General features: G+C 28.0%; 6 protein-coding genes across 6 annotated transcripts; 3 read left to right on the top strand and 3 right to left on the bottom strand.

Moving 5' to 3' along the window:
• Positions 1 to 135: 135 nt before the first annotated feature.
• GO595_006281 (uncharacterized protein) lies at positions 136 to 1602 on the bottom strand (the record flags this gene model as incomplete). Its single annotated transcript, XM_067919616.1, has 1 exon — positions 136 to 1602. The coding sequence occupies one exon, from the start codon at positions 1600 to 1602 to the stop codon at positions 136 to 138; it is 1467 nt and encodes a 488-aa protein (XP_067773596.1).
• A 651-nt stretch (positions 1603 to 2253) lies between these two features.
• Positions 2254 to 3402, bottom strand: GO595_006280 (M18 family aminopeptidase; the record flags this gene model as incomplete). The annotated part of the gene is made up of 1 exon (XM_067919615.1): positions 2254 to 3402. The coding sequence occupies one exon, from the start codon at positions 3400 to 3402 to the stop codon at positions 2254 to 2256; it is 1149 nt and encodes a 382-aa protein (XP_067773595.1).
• Positions 3403 to 5782: 2380 nt separating this feature from the next.
• GO595_006279 (uncharacterized protein) lies at positions 5783 to 7030 on the top strand (the record flags this gene model as incomplete). The annotated part of the gene is made up of 1 exon (XM_067919614.1): positions 5783 to 7030. One exon carries the CDS (start codon positions 5783 to 5785, stop codon positions 7028 to 7030), a length of 1248 nt encoding a protein of 415 aa, XP_067773594.1.
• Positions 7031 to 7515: 485 nt separating this feature from the next.
• Positions 7516 to 8109, bottom strand: GO595_006278 (small GTP-binding protein; the record flags this gene model as incomplete). The annotated part of the gene is made up of 1 exon (XM_067919613.1): positions 7516 to 8109. The coding sequence occupies one exon, from the start codon at positions 8107 to 8109 to the stop codon at positions 7516 to 7518; it is 594 nt and encodes a 197-aa protein (XP_067773593.1).
• Positions 8110 to 8497: 388 nt separating this feature from the next.
• On the top strand, positions 8498 to 10192 carry GO595_006277 (uncharacterized protein; the record flags this gene model as incomplete). The annotated part of the gene is made up of 1 exon (XM_067919612.1): positions 8498 to 10192. The coding sequence occupies one exon, from the start codon at positions 8498 to 8500 to the stop codon at positions 10190 to 10192; it is 1695 nt and encodes a 564-aa protein (XP_067773592.1).
• Positions 10193 to 20099: 9907 nt separating this feature from the next.
• GO595_006276 (CAMK family protein kinase) lies at positions 20100 to 20750 on the top strand (the record flags this gene model as incomplete). Its single annotated transcript, XM_067919611.1, has 1 exon — positions 20100 to 20750. One exon carries the CDS (start codon positions 20100 to 20102, stop codon positions 20748 to 20750), a length of 651 nt encoding a protein of 216 aa, XP_067773591.1.
• Between the last annotated feature and the right edge of the window lie 159 nt (positions 20751 to 20909).

Here is a 20909-nt window from a genome sequence, read left to right as displayed (position 1 = left end):
AAAATTCTTCTGATTTCAAATGCTAAAACAAAGCAGAAATTAACAATAACTTTTCATAAATTCATTTAATTAATTTTTTTTTAATGAATAAGAAAACATTATATTGATTTATAATAAAAAATTTATTATTTGATATTAACATTCCATTAAAAAGTTGATTACTTCGCTTATATCAAGAGATTCATTATGTGGTCTATTCCATTCTGGAATTTCTTCAACTCCGATATGTATTAAGAAATCTTTTATCTTCTCATAAAGTCGATACACACCAAATTTGATACATAAATTCATTAAATTCATCATTTCTTCCATATTTTGGTTTGCTTCGATTAATGAATTAATTTTGGAGAACACTGAATCACTTTCATTATTTATATCCATTTCCTCACTAATATTTTTTATGATATCTTTTAATTCGTCGAAATGGCCAAGTTGAATACTCATTACATCTTCTAATTGTTCATTATATATATTAGATACAACATCATTACCATCAGCTCTAAAATAAGCGACTGCTAATGCTAATGCTGTTGCTCTTACTTCTATGATATCTAAATCAAGTTTCGATATTAAATCTGCAGCTTCTTTCCAATTACATTTTCTTGTTAAACCTAAAATTCTAATTGGTAAAATTCGTTCATTTAAATCAGCCAATTTCGCAATTTGAAAATCTCTTTCACCAAAAACATTAATTGCTATTGTTGGATCAACTTTTAATGCCTTAGAGAAATCATTTTCATTTAATGCATCTTTCACAGATGCGATTGGATGAGGGTTTTCCATTGTTGCTGCATATTTCCAAGAAGAAGGAGAATCATCAATTTTTGCTTTAAGTGCAACAGCTGTAGAAATCACAGATTTATCAGTGATTTGTTTGGATTCATTAATAGACTCATTAAGCATAAGTTTCGACGCATTTTTCATCCCAACAATATCGAAAATTTGTGCTAATGAAATAGAAGAACGTGATAAAAATGTTGGATCATTACTCTCCGATAATTTCAAACAAAATTGCGTCATTTCTTCAGTGGATAAAACTGTTTTACGTTGTTTCGCATGAAGGAGTGAATGATATAGAAGTGATTGAGCCGAATCTTTTGGTATTGATTCGATTTGATCTGGCGTTGGTGGCGGAATATCATATGATATGTAGGGAGAAAGAATTTCATCGCAATCTATGCGTGAAAATAATGTGTCCGGTGGAAGAAGAAGTGGAATTGGATTAACTTCTGAATCATTTATCCATTTCAAATATGACGGGAAAAGTTGAGTGACATTGTGGAATGAACTCGACTTGAGTTGCAGAGTTACACTTTTAATGATTACACCTAAAGGTGAATCAACTTTGATATTATGTGTTTCGGCAATGGACTCAAAAAATTCAATTGCCTTTGGATAATCTCGTTGAAACATATCAAATAGTTCGAGCGAGCGCTGGAGTAGAGTTTCATTGAGTGAGGCTTTGAAATGTCCATAACCAACGAATTGACGGCGAACTGTTTCTGAAAGTTTCAAAAAATTTGGAATTTGTTCAATATCGCTTAGATCATTTTCAACAAAAGCTAAGGAAAATAATAGAATTCCGAGTTCATCAGCCCTCATTTGTGTTGGGAGTAAACAGATGCAATTGGAGTACCCCAACACAACGAAATATTTGAATTCATTTTGATCGACACGGAATTATTTCTATTAAAAAAGACGTTAACCCATTTTAAATCAATACCACACCATTTTTCTAAAAATCCCAAGTTTTACTGCAAAAACTTTAATTCTAGCCATCAACAACATTTTTCATACTTCACCAATAAGTCATCTTTTAACCTTAAATGAGAATTCAAGAATTAGGTTTTCTAGAAAATGTAATCTTTGATTCTCTTAGAGATCTGTCTTTCTTTACTCCCAAACATATATTTCAGCTTTTTGTATACGCAAAATTACTGAGTTCGTTTACACCATTTGAATATAAAGCATGAAATCAAGTATAGCTTTGATTATATCGATTACGTCCATGACTACTCCTCATTTTTGTTGAGAATTTATTGGAATTTATATGACAATCAATTTTTCTAAATCATCATTTGAGATAATGTACGAGCGATTTTTGGTTAAAACATTACTCACATGTAAAGCTATTCATTATGTACTTGTGATTTTGATGTAAGAAATTTGTTTTATAATTTTTCGTCAGAAAAAAATATTATTTAATAAATAAATATTTAAAAAAAAGTTCAACAAAAACAAAAAAAAATCATTTTAAAACTCATTTACAACATTACACAACAATTTTTTCAGTTCACCTATATCATCAACGGCACATGTTTCCCTTGCAGAGTGTCTCGCCAGTATTGGGATTCCGATTTCCATAACTTTCATTTCAGTCTCATTTTTCGTTTCTATTTCATCACTTTCATGCATCTCTATTCCATGTCTCATTGCACATTCTTTTATCTTACTCACAGTTCGTATGTCACAATTGTTACGTGAAAAAACAATTCCATCGCCAATGCGAATTTTTGCAATCTCATTAAAAAGTTCATTATAATTCGGATGATATGCATTAAAACAACGCAATGCAAGAAACGTCGTGTTCGCCATGAAAGGGCGTGTTGCTCCAACTCTATGAAGAACATCAGGTACAAAATTTTTGTGAATGTTACCAAATATAACAAGACCAATAAGTCCTGTTTTCGGCGCGCTTTGAAGAAAAGCTTCAAGAGCACATAGAGATGGAACAAGATTATCAATTCGTGAGGATGCAAATATTGTTTCATCAATTCCGATTATTGATGGTTCTTGAGAATCAACAAAATATGTCTCCGTATCAATGAGATCGCTAACAGTGCAATTAAGTTCTGAGGAAATAAGCTTTGTTATCGGATTTTTAGCATGGAGATAAAATTTATTATTTAAAGCAGTAAAACTGGTTTCAATATTGTAGTTGGATCTAAGAGGTGAAGAGCTGCTGATCTTTAGACCACAGGAAGTAATTTTGGCGCAAGGATAGGTGGAATAAAAAAGCTTTTCAACGCGTTTATCACCTTCCTTAATTTTTGCACGTCCAGCAATCTTGAGATCACGATCGACCCAGGTTGATGCATAAATTTCGCCTGTTGGTATTGTCCTGATTTTTGATGTTAAATCAGAAGTGCAACGAAAACATGGAGAATCAGAATTTGACTTTATAATTAAGCCATGCGTAAGGTCTGCTTTGTTAATGGCAAAAATAGATGAATTATTGCGAATCACAAAAAATTTATTAGGAATTGTATCCCAATCATTGGTTTCCAAAAGTTCAACGTATCCTAAATTTGTTAGCTGTTTTTTTGCATATTCAACAAAGTGATAAGGTGTTGGTATTAATTTTAAGTTAGCTGCTAATTCATTGGGCTCTTTTGCTTTCATTTGTTTTTGACGGCAAATTTGGTTTAATTATTTTGTCATTTGACGATCATTTTTAATTGAAAATAAACTTTAATAAATATATATATTTCAATGAACCCTTCACTATCAGCACTTTATTAAACTCAAATAAGTTATTTTTAATTCCTTTTATTTGCTCTTAGTTTTTTTATTATCTGAAGATCTTTGACTGTTTCCATGAAGTATCAAATTTCAATATAAATTGTTATTTTACATTTGCTCAATAAAACATTAATATTTTTTTTAACCAATCTCGATGTTTTTATATTAATAATATAATTTTATTGATGCACCTTTACAGACTTAACGATTCCAATCCTAATGAATTTCAAACTTTTATTTACACCAAACAGAAGGAGATACATCGTGTGCATATCTAATTATTTCTCCAGATAAAAAATCGTCAGTAATGTGTTTAATCTTTCTTCCGACAAAAACAATTCAGTTCCATTTTCGAAATCTATGTCCACATCACCTATTAAGTTCAGATATACAGATGGAACTAAGAGCAAATAAACATCTGGATGAAATCTTTGGCTCAATGCCAAAAGGATTCTTGAATGCCGCAAATTCAAATTCATTGCAATGTGCATGACATCTTTTGAATCTTTATAACATTCAGCGACATCTCCTTCATTTAAAGTTCCATCCTGAAGACCTATCTAATATTCTATTTCACTTGTCTCAACTTCAAGGCAAAGATTAAAAGGCTCTTTACGAAATGCAAAAAGGTTTTCGGAAGTTTTATTAAACTAAAAGGTTTTAAATTATATTCATTTCCATTATATTTTACATTATATCTTTTACATAAATTCTCGTTTAATAATTCTTTTTTCCAATCAATATATTCCTCATTTCTACCGAAAACAAAATATTCAAATAATTTAATTCGTCTTAAAAACAAATATAATTTTTCTTTATTAAGTTCATTTATATATTTTTTTCATTATTTCATTAAATTTATTCTCAGAAAAATAAGAAGATAAATAAGATATTAAAACAACTAATGGAGGGTTTTTCTGATATTCATTATTTCCGTTTTTTATCATTTCATATGTACTTTTATGAGTTGAAAAAAATTATTAAAACAAGCATAGCAAAATGCAAACCTAAATTTGTTATCAGTCATACAACAGCCAAATAATATTTCTGTAAGTGAATTAATATATTGAGAATCAGCTTCAAGACAGAAATTAATAATATCACTGCATACGCACTCTTTGACCAATGACGTAGCTAACAAATTTTGGTATGCATCGCCAATTTTACAGATGTTTTGAAGCCATTCAATTAATTTCACGGTTTCGTTTGAACTCAATTTGAGAAGGCTAACAAGATGTATTGCAGCAGAATCAAAAATTTGTGGAAGAAGATTTGATATTGATGAAGGAATCTTGGATTCGCTTTGGTGATTATTAAAAATTCAATTACCTGATGGCTTCCATGAAAATTGATCACCACATACACAATTTGCAATGGGAGATAAACAAATAGAAATTGAATGTTCTTCGTGATTGCCATTTAAAAAACTATACGATTAGCAGTGTTCTATAAAAAAATATTACACAATATTTATCGTCAAGAAATAATGAAAAAACATACATTTTTTCATCAAAAAGAATCCCAAAAATATGTTTCATTTCTTAGTTTAAGGAATTTTTTTATCATTTACAACTTGGCGTACCACTAACTGATGTAAAAAGTATGGAAGGAGAAGAAACAAAAAAAAAGTCATCATAACATAATGTTCAAAATTTCATTTCATGACAACAGTGAAATATCAAAGAAAGATTAAGCGGTTATTCTATCGATATTTCTTTTTGAACGCAAACAAAATCTAAGCGGTTATCTAACCATGGGACACCCTGTTGTTTTCATTCAATTGCAAAAATTGAAAGAGGAAGGTTGCAACCTTCATATGAATATCACTGTTCTCTTCCTTGCGAGTTCGAATATATATAATTCTCTTTTGTTTACAGGAAAGAACAACTACAATATACAGAATTCCATTTTCAAAAACTCATTTTCATATTTTCTTTTTCAACCGAATTTGTTTCATATTACTAAAACCAGATTCGAGCGTTTTTTAAATCCAATTGTATATAAAGAAGAAGAAAATTGTCCATCATCTTATCCTGTTAGATCACCTAGTCGTATGACTCAATGTTCTTTTACTCAAATTTCTTCACAAATCATTTTAATTTACAATTATAACACTGGGGGAAATTTAGAAGTTATTTCCTGCATGTTTAGTGAATGTAAATGTGATGGAAACATGATTTATTTCTATAGAAACAATTTTGATTTCAGTCAAAACTGCATTTTCCAATGTTCATCCAGCGGCAGTATATTATATTTCGAGATGGGTGTTACAGAGGATTGTTTTGGTTCCTTAATGTTTAATTCAAATACCATTCTTCAATATCCAAATCAATCAATCAACAACAACAAAGTAATCACATCACGTCAAGGTCAAACCAAAATATCATATTCCAACTTTACATATAATCGCAAGGTTTCTGATGATATATATCTCATTGATGTTAATGCTGATCATTCACGTGGCAAATCTTTTGAACTAACATATTCCAACTTCATGCACAACTATGGGGAGCTTATGATAGAAGTGAGTGACCATTCTCGTGCATGGCTTATGTATTGTAATTTCGTCAACAACACCGGTCCTGAAAACTCGAATTTGTTTTACTTCCAATACGTAGACTCTAAGGCTGTCGATCTTCAGTTTTTATACTTTGACAAAAACATTTATCCGATATTTAGAAACACTTTGTTTACTTCGCAGTCGTTGTTAAAAGGCTGTAACTTTGATATAGAAGAAGACGAAATGTATTCGCCGAATTCGAATAAGATGCAGTGCATAAATTGCACATTTGGATTGGAAACAGTGCCAACGTGCACACTAACAATAGAAGCAATGGCGTCGTGCGTCGTGCCGGGAACACCACTGCCTCCGACGCCCGAGGAAACAACAGAAGAATTAATGTCTTCATCACAGGAAGCGACAGAAGAAACCTCGATCCAAACGTCATCAGAAGAAGCAATATCTTCATCACAAAAAACTGTAGAAGAAACATCGTTCATAATAACAGAAATCACAGAGGAAACAATAATTTCATCACAGGCGACTGCAGAAGAAACATCGCCCATAATAACAGAAATCACAACGGAAACAACAGAGGAAACAATAATTTCATCACAGGCGACTGCAGAAGAAACATCGTTTATAATAACAGAAATCACAACGGAAACAACAGAGGAAACATACACGCGCACTTCAGAATACGTAAGTGATGTTAGCTACGCTTCGTCGTCTTCCCAACACTCCAGCGGTCTCAACACCTTTATCATTATTATAGTTGTGCTTATCATCATGGTTATTGTCATCATAATCATTGTATGCTTTGTAAAAAGAGATAAGCAAAAAGATAAAAATCCAAACTCTTTCATCGAAAATGATCTGCTTAAGTCGGATCCGTCTCTTTTCTCGGCAGAAAACAGTAGTGAATTGCTATCGGCGAATTCGCTCGATAACCCGTATGCGCTGTATGAAACAACGCCTTCACGCGACGGCTTAGATGTGGATCTTTAAACATAAAATAAGTTAAAAATGTTTGTTTACTGATTATTTGTTGTATGAGCGCTTTGTCTTTGATGAGCTTAATGATGTCTTGGCACATGTTTAGTTTCTGTAACGCAAATTTGGGCTTAAAAAACATTTCAAGTGTTACTTTGGTACGATAATTAAAATGATTTTGGAGAATTAAAAATATCTGTTGTATAAATGATAGATCTGTTGCGGTTTGAAGAAGGTATCCATTCGTAGCAAACCATGGTTTTAATTCAGGTACATATTCTAGAAATAAAAAATGAAAAATCCGAAGATACATTTCTGGTTGACCAGAGATCATATTGGCTTCATTCCAAATGCCTTTATATTTCATGTCTCGGAGTTCAATCTTAATCGCTCTGCATTTCGAACGAATTTCAACTTCGGACATTTTGGGATTAACGTACGAAAAAGGTTGGGACTGTAACGCATTCAAAAATTGAATGGGAAAAGGAGTTTTCCTTTATTTAGCATTTACATGTGTCGCCACCACCTTGAGACCCATTATCGAGACGCTTTCCTTCGTCAGTTGGTTTGATGTCGGAATTAGTTAAGCTCTTTCTGTAAACAGTAGCAGCAGTTCTTTGGAATGCTTCTTGGATGTTATCTCCTCCAAGTGCTGATGTTTCGAGATAATTTAATTGGTGAAGTTGTGCAAAACTTTCTGCTTCTGTGGTTGTGATTGAACGTTGATCTTTCAAATCAGATTTATTACCAATCAAGGTAACAACAGCATTTGGATCACAAAGTGAATGAATGTCACTAAGCCAACCTGATAAATCTTCAAATGATTTACGGTCTGTAAGATCAAATACTAAAATTACACCAATTGCAGAACGGAAATATGCTTTTGCTATGGACCTGAAACGCTCTTGACCAGCGGTATCCCAAATTTGTAGTTTTATGCTTTTTCCATCAACATCAACAGATGTCGCTAAAAATTCAACGCCAATTGTTGACTGTGACTCACCTGTGAATACGTCGTCAACCAAACGTTTGAGGATTGCTGTTTTTCCGACACCACTAGAACCAATTACGATGAATTTGAAGCTGTTTGACATCGATCAAAGTTGTTTGCGGTTATTCTCTCAATTCCACATTTACAATAAAAACTGCTTTTTTTTGTGGTTATTATAAACGTTCTCCATTATGGGTTGTTAACATCTTTGACAAATTCATTAATAAAACCTTTTTTCATATTGTACAATTTTTAATTGATTTGGAGGGTTGTTTTTATGAATTATTTTTTTATAACAAAAGTTATTAAAATATAATTAAATTTTTAATTATTAATTTTTTAACAATCAAATAAATGATATAATTGATAAAGCTTCTAATATTTGATTGTACTTAAAATTAATATTAAAAAAATATAATTTCCTGTTTCTTCGAGTCATATTGAGCGGCCACCTATTTTCACAATGTTTGTTTGATTTTCCTTTCTTTTCGATGTCTGAGGCATTAATTCATCTTCGAGATTTAGGAATTCATAAGATGGAACACCAAAAATGGGCAAAAGCCGAAAATATTTTCACCAAAGTTATTGATCAAGTTGGAATAGCAAATGATGAAGAAGCTAATCTAAAGTGTTACTCACTTCTTCAACGTGCTCTTTGTCGTCTCTTCCTTGACAAAAAGGAAGAAGCCCGTGAAGATTCCAATGAAGTCATATCAATATATAAAACTATGAGACCAAATAATGATTTTTTGGATCCCGATTTCCATCCACCAGCAGATGATCCTCTAACACCTATAATCTCCAATGCCTTTCTTCGTCGTGGCCAAGTCTTTGAACTTAATTCAAAGCTTCTTGATGCACTTAAAGAATACAAAATTTCGTCACGTCTAAATCCAAATGCAGAAGGCGAAGCAGCCATAGCTCGTCTTTTCAACGACATTAATCTTCCTGTTATTCTTACCGACGAAGAAGGACTTGAAGCATTTGCTCCGATACCAATAAATATTCTCGATATTGACAAACTTAATGAATGCTTAGACGCTGCACTCAAGCATTTAATGGAGTCCGATATCACACAACCCATTATCGCCAAGATTAATTCCAAAGGAATTTGTCGTATCTTTTATGCGACGATTCAATTATATATTTCAAACAGTTCTATTGTCTCCAAATGCATCCACGCGCTCACTATCTTCGCAGCGAAGGGAGTAGGCGATGTTTGGTCGGGTTATATCATTCTTCATTACGCGTTAATTAATTTCAAAACCGACAAAACCATTTTCATCCAATTAATTACATTATTACAATTAGTACCACCAGAGCTATTCCAGCAGATGACTGAATGTGATTTTGTCACACCTTTAATCGAAGGCTTTTCATTTGATTTAACAGATTCCGAAATCCAAACAATTTTTTATTTGGTATACCAATTAATAACCAACGAAGAGTTACTTCTTAAGTCATATGACATGGGAATAATCAAGCAATGCTTCATGCATAAGTCAAAAGGTTCACTTCTTTTACTTAGTAAAATATGTGCAATACCAATCGCTTGTAAAGACGCCGTAGATAATGGCGTTTTAGATTGGTGCATTGACGAGTTAAATGTTAAAGATAATGATCCAAATAATTTACGCGCTCCGATGCTTTTGATCACAAGATATTTATTAACGGTTCCTTTACCAAGTGAATGCGACGATCAAAAACCGCCTGCTGAAATTGTGGAGTTTACACAAAAAGTGTTCGATATCGTTATGAGTAATGTCGTGTCAAATTCAAAGTCATCTGAGATCGTTTCTTGTGCTTTCGGTATTCTAGCTTTGTGTGTGCCGTTTTCGGTTGAGAGTGTTGGTAAGAATAAGGCAGTGAGGGCCGCGTCTGTGATGCTTGCAATATATTGTAATGATATATCTGTGGCAACAAATATTGTCACGTTTTTGTATGAGGCTTTGAAATATGGCTGTAAGGAACAAATTAAAAGCGATGTGGCTGTTGTGAAAACTGTTGCAAAGGCAATTGCCGAAAATCCGGAATCGCAATTGTTGGTCGAAAGAGGCGTGATAATTGCGTACGAGTGCGGGCATAGCAATGGAAAAGTTATGCTGCAGGCTGCTGTAAAGCAATTCCCAACTTCAGATGTATTAAGGAAATATGTTGAAAAGGTGGGAAAGGAATTACTTAAATAAAAGATATGTAGAATATGAATTCCAAGTTTTTAAAAATTATAATGAGAATCTCATTAAGTTCACACAAATATTTTAATTTGCATTTTATAAGGATGAAATATTACTTCTTGAACAAGAAGAAAGTGTTTTAAATGATATTATTCATTACAATAATCTAAAAATTCAAAATAATATTTATAAATTATTAAAATTATTTGAAACAGCTGTTTCACTTATGTAGACATCTGGTAATGGTAATATAGGAATAGTAAAATTACTTTTTGAACAATAAGGATTTGATAATATTGTTAGAATATTTGATTTTTCTTTTCAATGTTTAAATTTTATTTTAACAATTATTATAATATAAAAATAAATACATACTTTCTAAACCTGATTTTAGAATTTTTTGTAGCTAGAATACAAATGTTTTATACTAAACAAAGGAAAACAGCAAAATTTTCACCTTAAATTTTGTTACTTGAGATATTAAATTTTAAAATTTACATAAGAAGAATCATACAGAAAATTAATTCATTCTCTTTGGAAATTATATCACATATCAAACAACCATTACAATATAAATTATATTCCACAAAAACATTTTATTCAACAAAAATTTACAAACATATATTATATCCACGACATTCCCACTGGTTGTGCGTAGAACACGTTTTCAGCTGATTCTATCAAATGGTTCAACAGCAAAAATGGGAATGGTTCGTCAGAGTTATCTTCCACTTCCGAATTCATTACCATTAATTTGTCCAACTTATCCATTATGCTTCTCCATCTTTCGTCTATATTATCTACAGATGGATGCAGCGCTCTTAAGTAAATACCGAATGTGTCTTCGTTACTTCTTAAAGCTTCGATCGAGTTATGCCACACTGAAGAGAAAGTACCCAAAAGCACAAACTTCGGCAAAACCATTTTAATTTGCGGGGTCAAAGGTTGGAATTGATACAGCGCCATTTTCTCGCTAAAGAAGTTTGGCATGCACATACACATTCCATTATTCGACAGCATCAAAGAAGATATGTTTGATAAGCATTGAGCATTTAATAACATATTTAAAAGACTAATGAATGAAATATGAGACGCGAAACTTTGTCTTGCGAATATGAAATCAACTAAAGATCCTTTCGTTGATTTATAAAACCAATTTAATATTATATCGTTTGGAATGTCAGTCGTTTTACGTCTCTTTATAGATAAAGGATCATTAGTTTGAGGTATTTCTTCGTTTTTAAAATTTTCATAAAGATTTAAAAGGATATCCGAATCATGTGAAAAGTTTTTATAACAAACAAAGTTATCATATTGTACTAAAATCATGTAACTATTGATTTGTATCGAAGAATGTGGATAAAAGACATAATTACTATGAGTTTTATTCGAGATGTTTTTCCGTAATAACCTTAACATACCTAACATGAACATATGTTCGGAAGAAGTAAAATGATATATATGAGGAGAAGTAATTAAAAATCGTTTAATTTCTCCAGTATTAGTTAAGAAGTTTAAAACAGATTCTTCACTTTCAACAGTATTCATAAAGATACTTAATATACGCATCGAATCTAAAGTAGGAAAACGAAATCCATTTAATGAATGATATTCTATATTAGAGTTATTCGTTTTGAAAACTAATTTATGCTCTAAACAAAAATTAACAATCGATTCTATATCATTACCAATGTTTTGGAATTCTTTTGGTATTGGAATCAATTTTTTATTAGCGAAACATTGATATAAAAAATAATGTGCACGAATGGCATTAAAAAAGTTAAAGACGTCATCTTTACAATTTTTAATCCAAGAAAAAGCGTTTTCATAATCATTGACTTGTCTACGTTCAGGTAATGCATCTAATTCTTTTTTAATATCATTAAAATATTGTGTACGTGGTGCATATAGATGTAAATTTAAATTGAAATAAATTGGATTTCTTTGGAATAATTCGATTAGAAATTCCGATGGTAATTGATTTGTTAATGAGAATAACTGTGGTAAGAAACGTAACCACGTTTCTTTAATTTCATCATTTAAACCTTTCGTAAAAAATATTTGGAAATATTGTTGTAAAGGTTTATAAGTTCGTAATAATACTATGATTAAAGACATTAAATATATATTGTTCGGAGCATTAGATTTTAATAATTCACGTTGAATAAATGTGAAACATGTTATAGGATCTTTAATAAGTGAAGGGTTTAATGTTATTAATGTTACTAATATTTGAAATAATCGCTTAGAATTTAAATAATTTTTAAAACTTTCTTGTTTAATTGAATAAAAATCAAATAATTTTAATGAATATTTTATATGTAAGTTCTCTAATGGTAATGAATTGATTTTATTGTTATTGTTTTTGGATAAAAATCGATATACATATGGAATATTTTCTTTGGTGACATTAAACGATTTACGATTATGATATAATAAAGAACGTGAAAATAATTTCAGTGAATTACGTATGGAACCACTTAACATAAATAATTTAGATAAGTTATTATATGTTCGATAAATTTCATTTATATTATTTGGATCACTATTAAATTCTAAATTTTGATGTAATGAAAGTTTTAAACAATAATTCGATATAATAGAAGTTTGTTTATCGATAAATTTTGTTGGGAAATTCGATAAAATTTTTATCATTTCAGAACTATTAAATTGCATATTTCGTTGTTGCAAATAATTTCGAGCTAAAAACACAGTTTTAATTAAATTATAACGAAATATTATTGGTAAATAAGTCGATGAAAAAAATGATGTTAATAAATTTTCATTAAGTGTTCCATAGTTTTGTAAAAATGGGAAAATAAGTTCATTTCGAGAATTAGTATACATTTCAAATGGTAAATCTAATAATTTAATTGATGAATTTATTACTGAATTTCGTAATTGACATAATCCATAAAAATAAATTTCATGATTTTCAGACATAACTTTTAAATAATATGTTTTTGCTGCATTAAAATTAGATAATTGATGATATGTAGCAGCAGTGAAATATTTCGGAAACTTTTCTTTAAGAATACCTAATGAATCATCATATAAATTACGCTTTTCTAAATAATGTATATTAGTATATATATATTGATTAGGTAATGGATACCCATTAAATAATAAATAACTTGTAACAAATGAATCATTTAATTCTGATTTAGGAAACATTGATATATAAAATTTAGCAAACTCTGAAATATTTATATTATTTAAAGATATAGAAATTGTTAATTTTATTTGTTCTAATGTTAAATATCGAATATAAATTCCCATTTCATTAGTTAATAAATATTTAGCTAATAAATGCGGATGAATTTCAATCGGAATATTATACCAATTAGTTTGATATAATGTATTATTAATATCTTCTGAATGTTGTGAAAATATTGATGTTGTTGTTGATAAATTTTGAACAAACTCTAAAAGTTGTGGAAATTCTTCGATTACCATTTTATAGATAAATTCTTCGACTTTATAATGTAATGGATGTTTTAAATTCATTAATTCTATTTTACATTTATGTTCATCAGTAGGTTTAAAGATATTTAAAAATATTGATATTTCTGTAAGTTGTTTTTTGTTTAATGGAATATTTGATATCCAATAACAAATTGTCGAAAATGATGTACGTAAAGGCTCAGGTACATGAACAAATTTTTGTTGTAATTCAATAAAAAGATCATTTAAATAAGATTTTTGTAAATGATAAGAATTTAATAATATATTAGTGACCACTTTTTGATAAACCAGTGAAAAATCTTCGTTATATTGAAATCCAAAATAAATTTTTGGATGTAAAGCATTAGGAATAGGTTTATTAATTAAATGAAATATAGGACTTAAAGATGAAATCAACAAATAAATCATATTAGATTTACTTTGATTTTCATTAATAGTTAATGAATTAATTTTAGTAAAAAACGTATCTAATTTATTTAAATCGATTGAACTAAAATCAGTGTATTTAAGTATTTCTGTTATCCCAGCAGGATAATTATTTATAAAGAAATTTATATTATCATTTTGTTTTTGTGATATGAAAAGTAATGAAACTAAAAATAATTCAAATATTCGATTATTAATTCTTTGATCAGTAATATTAACTTGTTTAAATATTAATGGTAAAAATATTAAAAAATAATATTCTGGAGTTGCAACATTCGAATATAAATTTAATGAAGAAAATGTACATAAAAAATGGGAAATTTCGGGCGTAAATATTGAAATCGATTGAGGAATCATTTTAAAACTAAATGAAGGAGATTTCGAAAAATATGGTAAAGAATTATTTAAATTATAAAACAAATTTGTTAATTCTTCTTGATTATAATAATTTAAATCATGAAATACTTTAGATATGTAAAAAAATCGATAAACAGTTAAAATTGAATTTAATGGTATTATATTATATATTATACCTAATGCATGTAAGTTCGAATTTAAATATATAATTGGATTAGTTTCATAATCTTGAATATAAACATTGTTTTTAATAATACCTATTAATGATGAATAATAAATAGTTAAATAACTTGGTAATGATGTTTTTTGATTCATGTTTACATAACCTATTTCAAGTGTTTCAGGAATTTCATCTTGAAAAGTATCATAAAAATTATAAATTAATTCCCATTTAAACATTTCGGAATAAATATTATTGATTTTAATATTATATAATTCTTGAATAAAAATCGAATTTTCATTAATTTCTTTAAGTTTGTTCATTAATTTAATTATAAAAATATTTCGACTAAATAAAAATGGTTCTTGAATTATATAATTTACTAATTTTTTTATATCAATTAATTCATTTTGTTTAGGAATTATGATTTTTATTATATAATGAAATAATGTTGGTTTATACATAATAAATTTGTTTTTCTTTTCAAAAAAATTCGAAAAAGTTTTCAAAATCTGAAAAATTTTATCATAAATCATTTTAGTACAATTCGATGAAATCTTTTGTAAACATTTTAATGTACAATTTATTAAAAAATCTTTTTCTTCTTTATTTTTAGAAGCCAAAGAAAATATATCATTATTAATACAAATTTCTTGGAATTGTATTAATTCTTTATTTGTTAATAAATCAGTTAATAATTTTATTGTATAATTTTTCCATTCATTTGAAAATCGACTTTTAAAACAATCATAAATTTGTTGAGGAAATTTTTTAGCTATTAAATATAAAGGAGGAATTGAATAATAATCATTAGCAATTAAAATTTCAGTAATTTCAAATGATAATTGTATAATATTATTTAAAGGATTCATATTAGCACTAATAATTTTAAATATAACTTTAAGTTTTTTAGCATTATTACTATTAGTCTTTAATGATTTTATTATAAAAGATAAACAAAAATGTAAATATTGTTGAAGATTATCAAATTTAATTCCACTTTGAACTAACAAATATATAAATTTTAAATCGCCTAATGATATTTGTATATTTTGTCTAAATAAAAATGTACAATCATTAGGATGAGGAATTTGATTATTTGGGGAAAACGAAATAGTTTTTTTCAATTTCTTTAAAAAATATAAATAAAAATCAATAAACTTATCATCTCTTAAAATGTTTAATAAATATTCCCAAATTTGTTGTGTTTGTTGTTGATTATTTAAGAAAACAATCAAATTTGCAATTAACTTAAAAATAAAACGTAAAATAAAAAAGTTTATAGTATGTTCATTCATATGAATATATTTTGTAACATTTAAAATTTCTAATGGAAAATATTCGGTTTGGAAATGTTTAATTATATCAATTAAATTACGTATAATTATTGAATGATCATGAATATCATCAAAAGGTTTATATAATACAAATACTGCTTGATGCCAATGTAATTTTTTTTGAATTAAAAATTTGGCAATATCTTTAATAATTATTTGTCGATGATTTGATATGAATTGTGGTATTAATTGATTCCTTTCTAATGATTTTAATGCGTATAATCCAAGTTTATGAGTTTTTCGATTAGGAATTGAACATATAAAATAATATTGTTTAGAAAGTTCTTCTGATATTTGTACTTTAAAATTACTTTCATAAAGTTTTCCTAATATGATATCAATGATATTTTTACATGTTATAAAATCATATTTCGCTGATTGTATAATTACCAAATTAATCTTAATGAAATAATTCGAAAATTCAATATTAGGCAAAAGAGTTTCAATGATTTTTAATGCGGGTATAGACGTATTACTTTTATAACATAAATATAAAAATTGTTGAATACAATTAATAGGATCATAAATTTGGATATCATTCATATTTTTACAATATTTTACATAAAAATATAAAAACTTATAAAAATTATTCGGATCAATGTTATCAATATTATTAATAAAAAATGAATTATCTTCTACAGTTAATAAATCACAAATTTCCTCAACTTGATGTGAACCACATACATCTATAAAACTTAAATTATTAATTAAAGAAAAGAAAAGTTTTTTTAAGAATTCCATTGAAGGAATTTCATTTTGAGCTTTTTTAATAGCTCCTAAAAATATATCAACATCGATTTCTATATCATCGACGAAAGTTTTTAATTTTTTAGGCATTAACAACAAAAATTTTTGGGTGGAATCAGCAATTATATCAGGAATTTTCCTTAATAATGAAGGAGCTCTTTGAACTTCTTCATCAGATATACGACCTTCACGATTTAAATTCCGTAATTTTGGTATAGAAGTAGTAATAGCATTAATTAATTTTTGCCGTAAATGTATATTAAGTTTTGAAACCCATTCATCAAAATTTTGTGCAAAAATATTATATAATTCTCTTAATGTAGGAGCCATAAGTTCTTCTGATTCTATTCCTGGTATAAATAATGCGCACCATTCATTAATATTATTTTTATCTAAATCGAATAATGAATAAAAATGAAGTGCCAAAATTGAAATTTGTGCTTCGAATTTATGGTTTTGACTTAATTTTGTTAATGTTGAAGGAAACAAAAAACTATTTTTCTTTAATTGTATCATAAATTTATTTAATTTTAATGATTGTTTATAACGTTTAATATCATCCAAAATCATTATTAATAATTTATAAGAATAATCATTAAAAGAAAATAAAGACTTTAATATAAAATTATATAATTCAAATTGTGCTTGTTGATTTTCTATTTGGTTTGATGAATCAATAATAAAAGTATCTCTAAAAACTATTCGAATAATTTCAAGTAAATTTAATGTTGGAGGATTAAACAATTCATCGAAATGTTTATTTATTGTTTGAAAAAATATAGTATGATAATTTTGAGGATTTTTTAATCTTTTCATTAATAATTTATGTACTAATAAATGATAAGTATGATAACTTTTTGTTGGCAAAAGTAAAATTAAATTTTGTCGGAAATATAACGCTTGAAATGAATAATAAAAAGAAGAAATTATTATATCAAAATAATTAATTATATGATCTGTCTTTTTTTTAAATTCAAATGAATTTACATGTTGTGAATTTAAAGGGCCGAAATTTTTGTTTTCGGATGGAATTACAGATAAATACCCAATTATATCCAAGAAAAAATTCATATATTTAGTTAATTGATGATAAATATCAATTCTTTGTATACAATTATCTAAATTAATTTCATTCGATTCATTATTTGCTTCTGATATAAGACCACAAATAAATTTAAAGAATTGAAAATGCGCAGATATCCATGTGATAGGTTCGAACTTATATTTCTTTTCATTAAATGTCTTAAGATTAATTTTCATTAGGCTAAAACTTGATATTAAATCTGTTAAAATGGAATTTATAAAATTCGAATTGTTTTTGATTATATCAGATGAAAATAATTTAAACGTAAGATCAAATACTTTCATTTGAATCCCAGAGTATATCTCAAATGAACTATATAATGGCCATGTATAACTTAATATATAACGCAAGTTTTCAACAGATTTTGCGGTGTCCGAATAGATTAAGATTAACGCAATTAAATATATATGGATTTTGCGACTATGAATAAATGGTAAATGATCAACAAATGGTAAAATTATAAGTGTTTGATCTTTAAAATAATTAATAAAGTCTTTATTACTTTTATCAATTGTAATTAATATCGAACAAACTAATAAATAATTTTGTAAAATATGTGAATATATAACTGAATTAGGTATAAGATCCCCAAATTTTACAAGTTCATTAAAGGTTTCTTTGGTTGGATGAATTTGTTTTTCCATAAGTCGTGAGATAAAACGTAATGATTTAGAACATACTAATTCATACTCTTGAATAATAGTTGAGCTTTGCTTTAATGCAGTTAAGGAAGATTTGGCAAGTTTAGTAAGTTGTGAAATAAAGTCTGGTATTGAGCTTTTTAAATCTTTTGATATGGAAATTAACATCGGCCTAAAAGATGAGACAAAAGAAATAAAAATATTAATATTTATCAAAGATATATTATTTGTACACTTTTGAAAATATTTATAAGTCCAATTAATAAAAAATAATAAACGATTTTGATCTTTGCTGTATGTATTAAAATAATCACAAATGTTGGAATAAGATATTTCTAAAGGAATTCCAGTTGAGTTTTCTAAATATTTGAATTCTAAATCAATTATTTTTTTCATTAGATCAGTTTCAATTAATGATGGACGAATAGAGCCTAATAATTGAAGAGACTTAATTTGGTACATTTGTTGAGTATCATTTAATGTTTTATTATTTATTAGAAAAAAATCTAATTGATCTATTAAAAAAGGAAAAATTGATTTTATTTTATAACTATATTCGGAATCTAGTGAAAAAGATAGGATATCTCTGATGGTACTTAGTAATTCGTCTGATATTTGGGAATTTTGGTTTATATTGAAGAAATCTTGGGTATTCATCAGATTAACGGTTTTGATAAAAGTGTCACTCGTCTATCGGCTGACTATTCAAGGGTTCGTCAAAATCACATTTCATTGGGTCTGGCATTTTTCTGAATAAAATATTATCTATCATATCCTGATATTCTGATTGAATTTATAATATAAAATCTAATATCGAATGTTATATTTATAACTGTGCCTAGACAACCTATCAACAATGCTGTAAATTCCTAATTTATATGAATCAAATAATAGCTACAGTTTGCAGTACAAACCATTGAAAATATCTGTCGATAAATTAAATGACGAATTGAATTTCTAATCTGATATCCTAATTATAATAATAATAATAGATTTTATTACATATTTTATGTTATATAATTTAAATTTACGAAACAAACAACAAGCTACATGATTAAAACTCATTTTTGATGTATGCAAAAATCGTTTGAGAGATGGACGTTATCAATGACAAAAGTCACTTAACCTCTAGAAAAAGTGATAGTTTTCAGACAAAAACGTTTTTGGCGGCATATTTTAACGTACACCCTCATACAAAAGCATGTTTGAAATTGATAGAATCATAAATATGTCAACCTGGTAATTCACCAAAACGATAATCACTTCACATACTTAATTGACAAAATCTTAAAGAAGATCCAAAGGATTAAATTTAGATTGCACAAACAAATAAATATTTCCATGACATAAAAAAGTCGAAAGTTCATGTATTTTACTTCAAAGGAAGTTAATTGGAACTTTATGGTTTCATAAAGCTTTGCTAAAAACGTTGAAATAATACTTGTAAAAAAAATTGAGTTGTAATTGAAATTTCTTTTAAAATTTGTTAATTTGAAACCAAAATTTGAAAAAAGTTTTTTACAACAAATTATTAATGGCCAAAGAAATCCAACCTGGAGCAATAATCAACAACTACGAAATAATTTCTTTAATTGCCACCACAAACTTTTCAAATGTATATAAAGCAAATTCGCCAACAAATGGTGAGGTTGCAATCAAAGTAATTAAAAATAATGATATCAAAACTCACGAAATTGAACTCATGAAATCGATAGAATGTCCTTACATAATGACAGCCATTGATATTTTTGAGCATGATAATAATAAATGTATCGTTATGCCCTTTGCAGAATATAACGCTCTCTCATACATAAACAAGATCTTACAAGTATCTGAGGAACCCAGAGAAGAAATAGCAAAACGCATTGTCAAGGCAACACTTGAAGCTTTACACTTTTTGCATTCAAGGAATATTTGCCACAGAGATGTCAAAACAGAAAATCTTTTAATATCTGGAAACCTAGATGTTTCTCCTTCAGTAATGCTTTCTGATCTTGGTCTTGCCAAACAAATAGGTGAGGGGAAAAAATGTGATGATGAGTTTGTAGGCACACTTAAATTTGCTGCACCTGAAATCATCACTCATACTCCGTATGATCAAAGCGCGGATATTTGGTCTCTTGGAGTTACAACATATTATCTTCTTAGTGGAACATCACCGTTTCCACTTTCACCAGAATGCTGCTTAAGGCGGTGCATAGAAAAAGGAGCATACTTTTACCCTCAAAGAACATGGAAAGGGATAAGTGAAAAGGCGAAAAATCTTATTGATCGTATGATTTGTGTTGACCCAATCAAAAGAATAACAGCAAAAGAAGCATTAGACCACCCATGGTTTGACAAAGAAGAGTAATAATTTCCTCGGAACTTCTTTTGTGTAAACTTTTAGTGATCGTTATCGTTATCGTTTTTAGAAGTTGAGATATCATTGAAAATTGTGTGTGTTTAATTCCTTCGTCGTTTTTAAGCATCTTTTTAAAAATATATTTATTCTTATAATGACATTTTTTAT

This window comes from Histomonas meleagridis, assembly GCF_020186115.1.
Source record: "Histomonas meleagridis strain 2922-C6/04-10x chromosome Unknown contig_41, whole genome shotgun sequence".
In the NCBI taxonomy this organism is placed as follows: domain Eukaryota; phylum Parabasalia; order Tritrichomonadida; family Dientamoebidae; genus Histomonas; species Histomonas meleagridis.
Note: the sequence above shows the minus strand (reverse complement) of the source record. Positions and strands in the feature narration are given on the sequence as shown.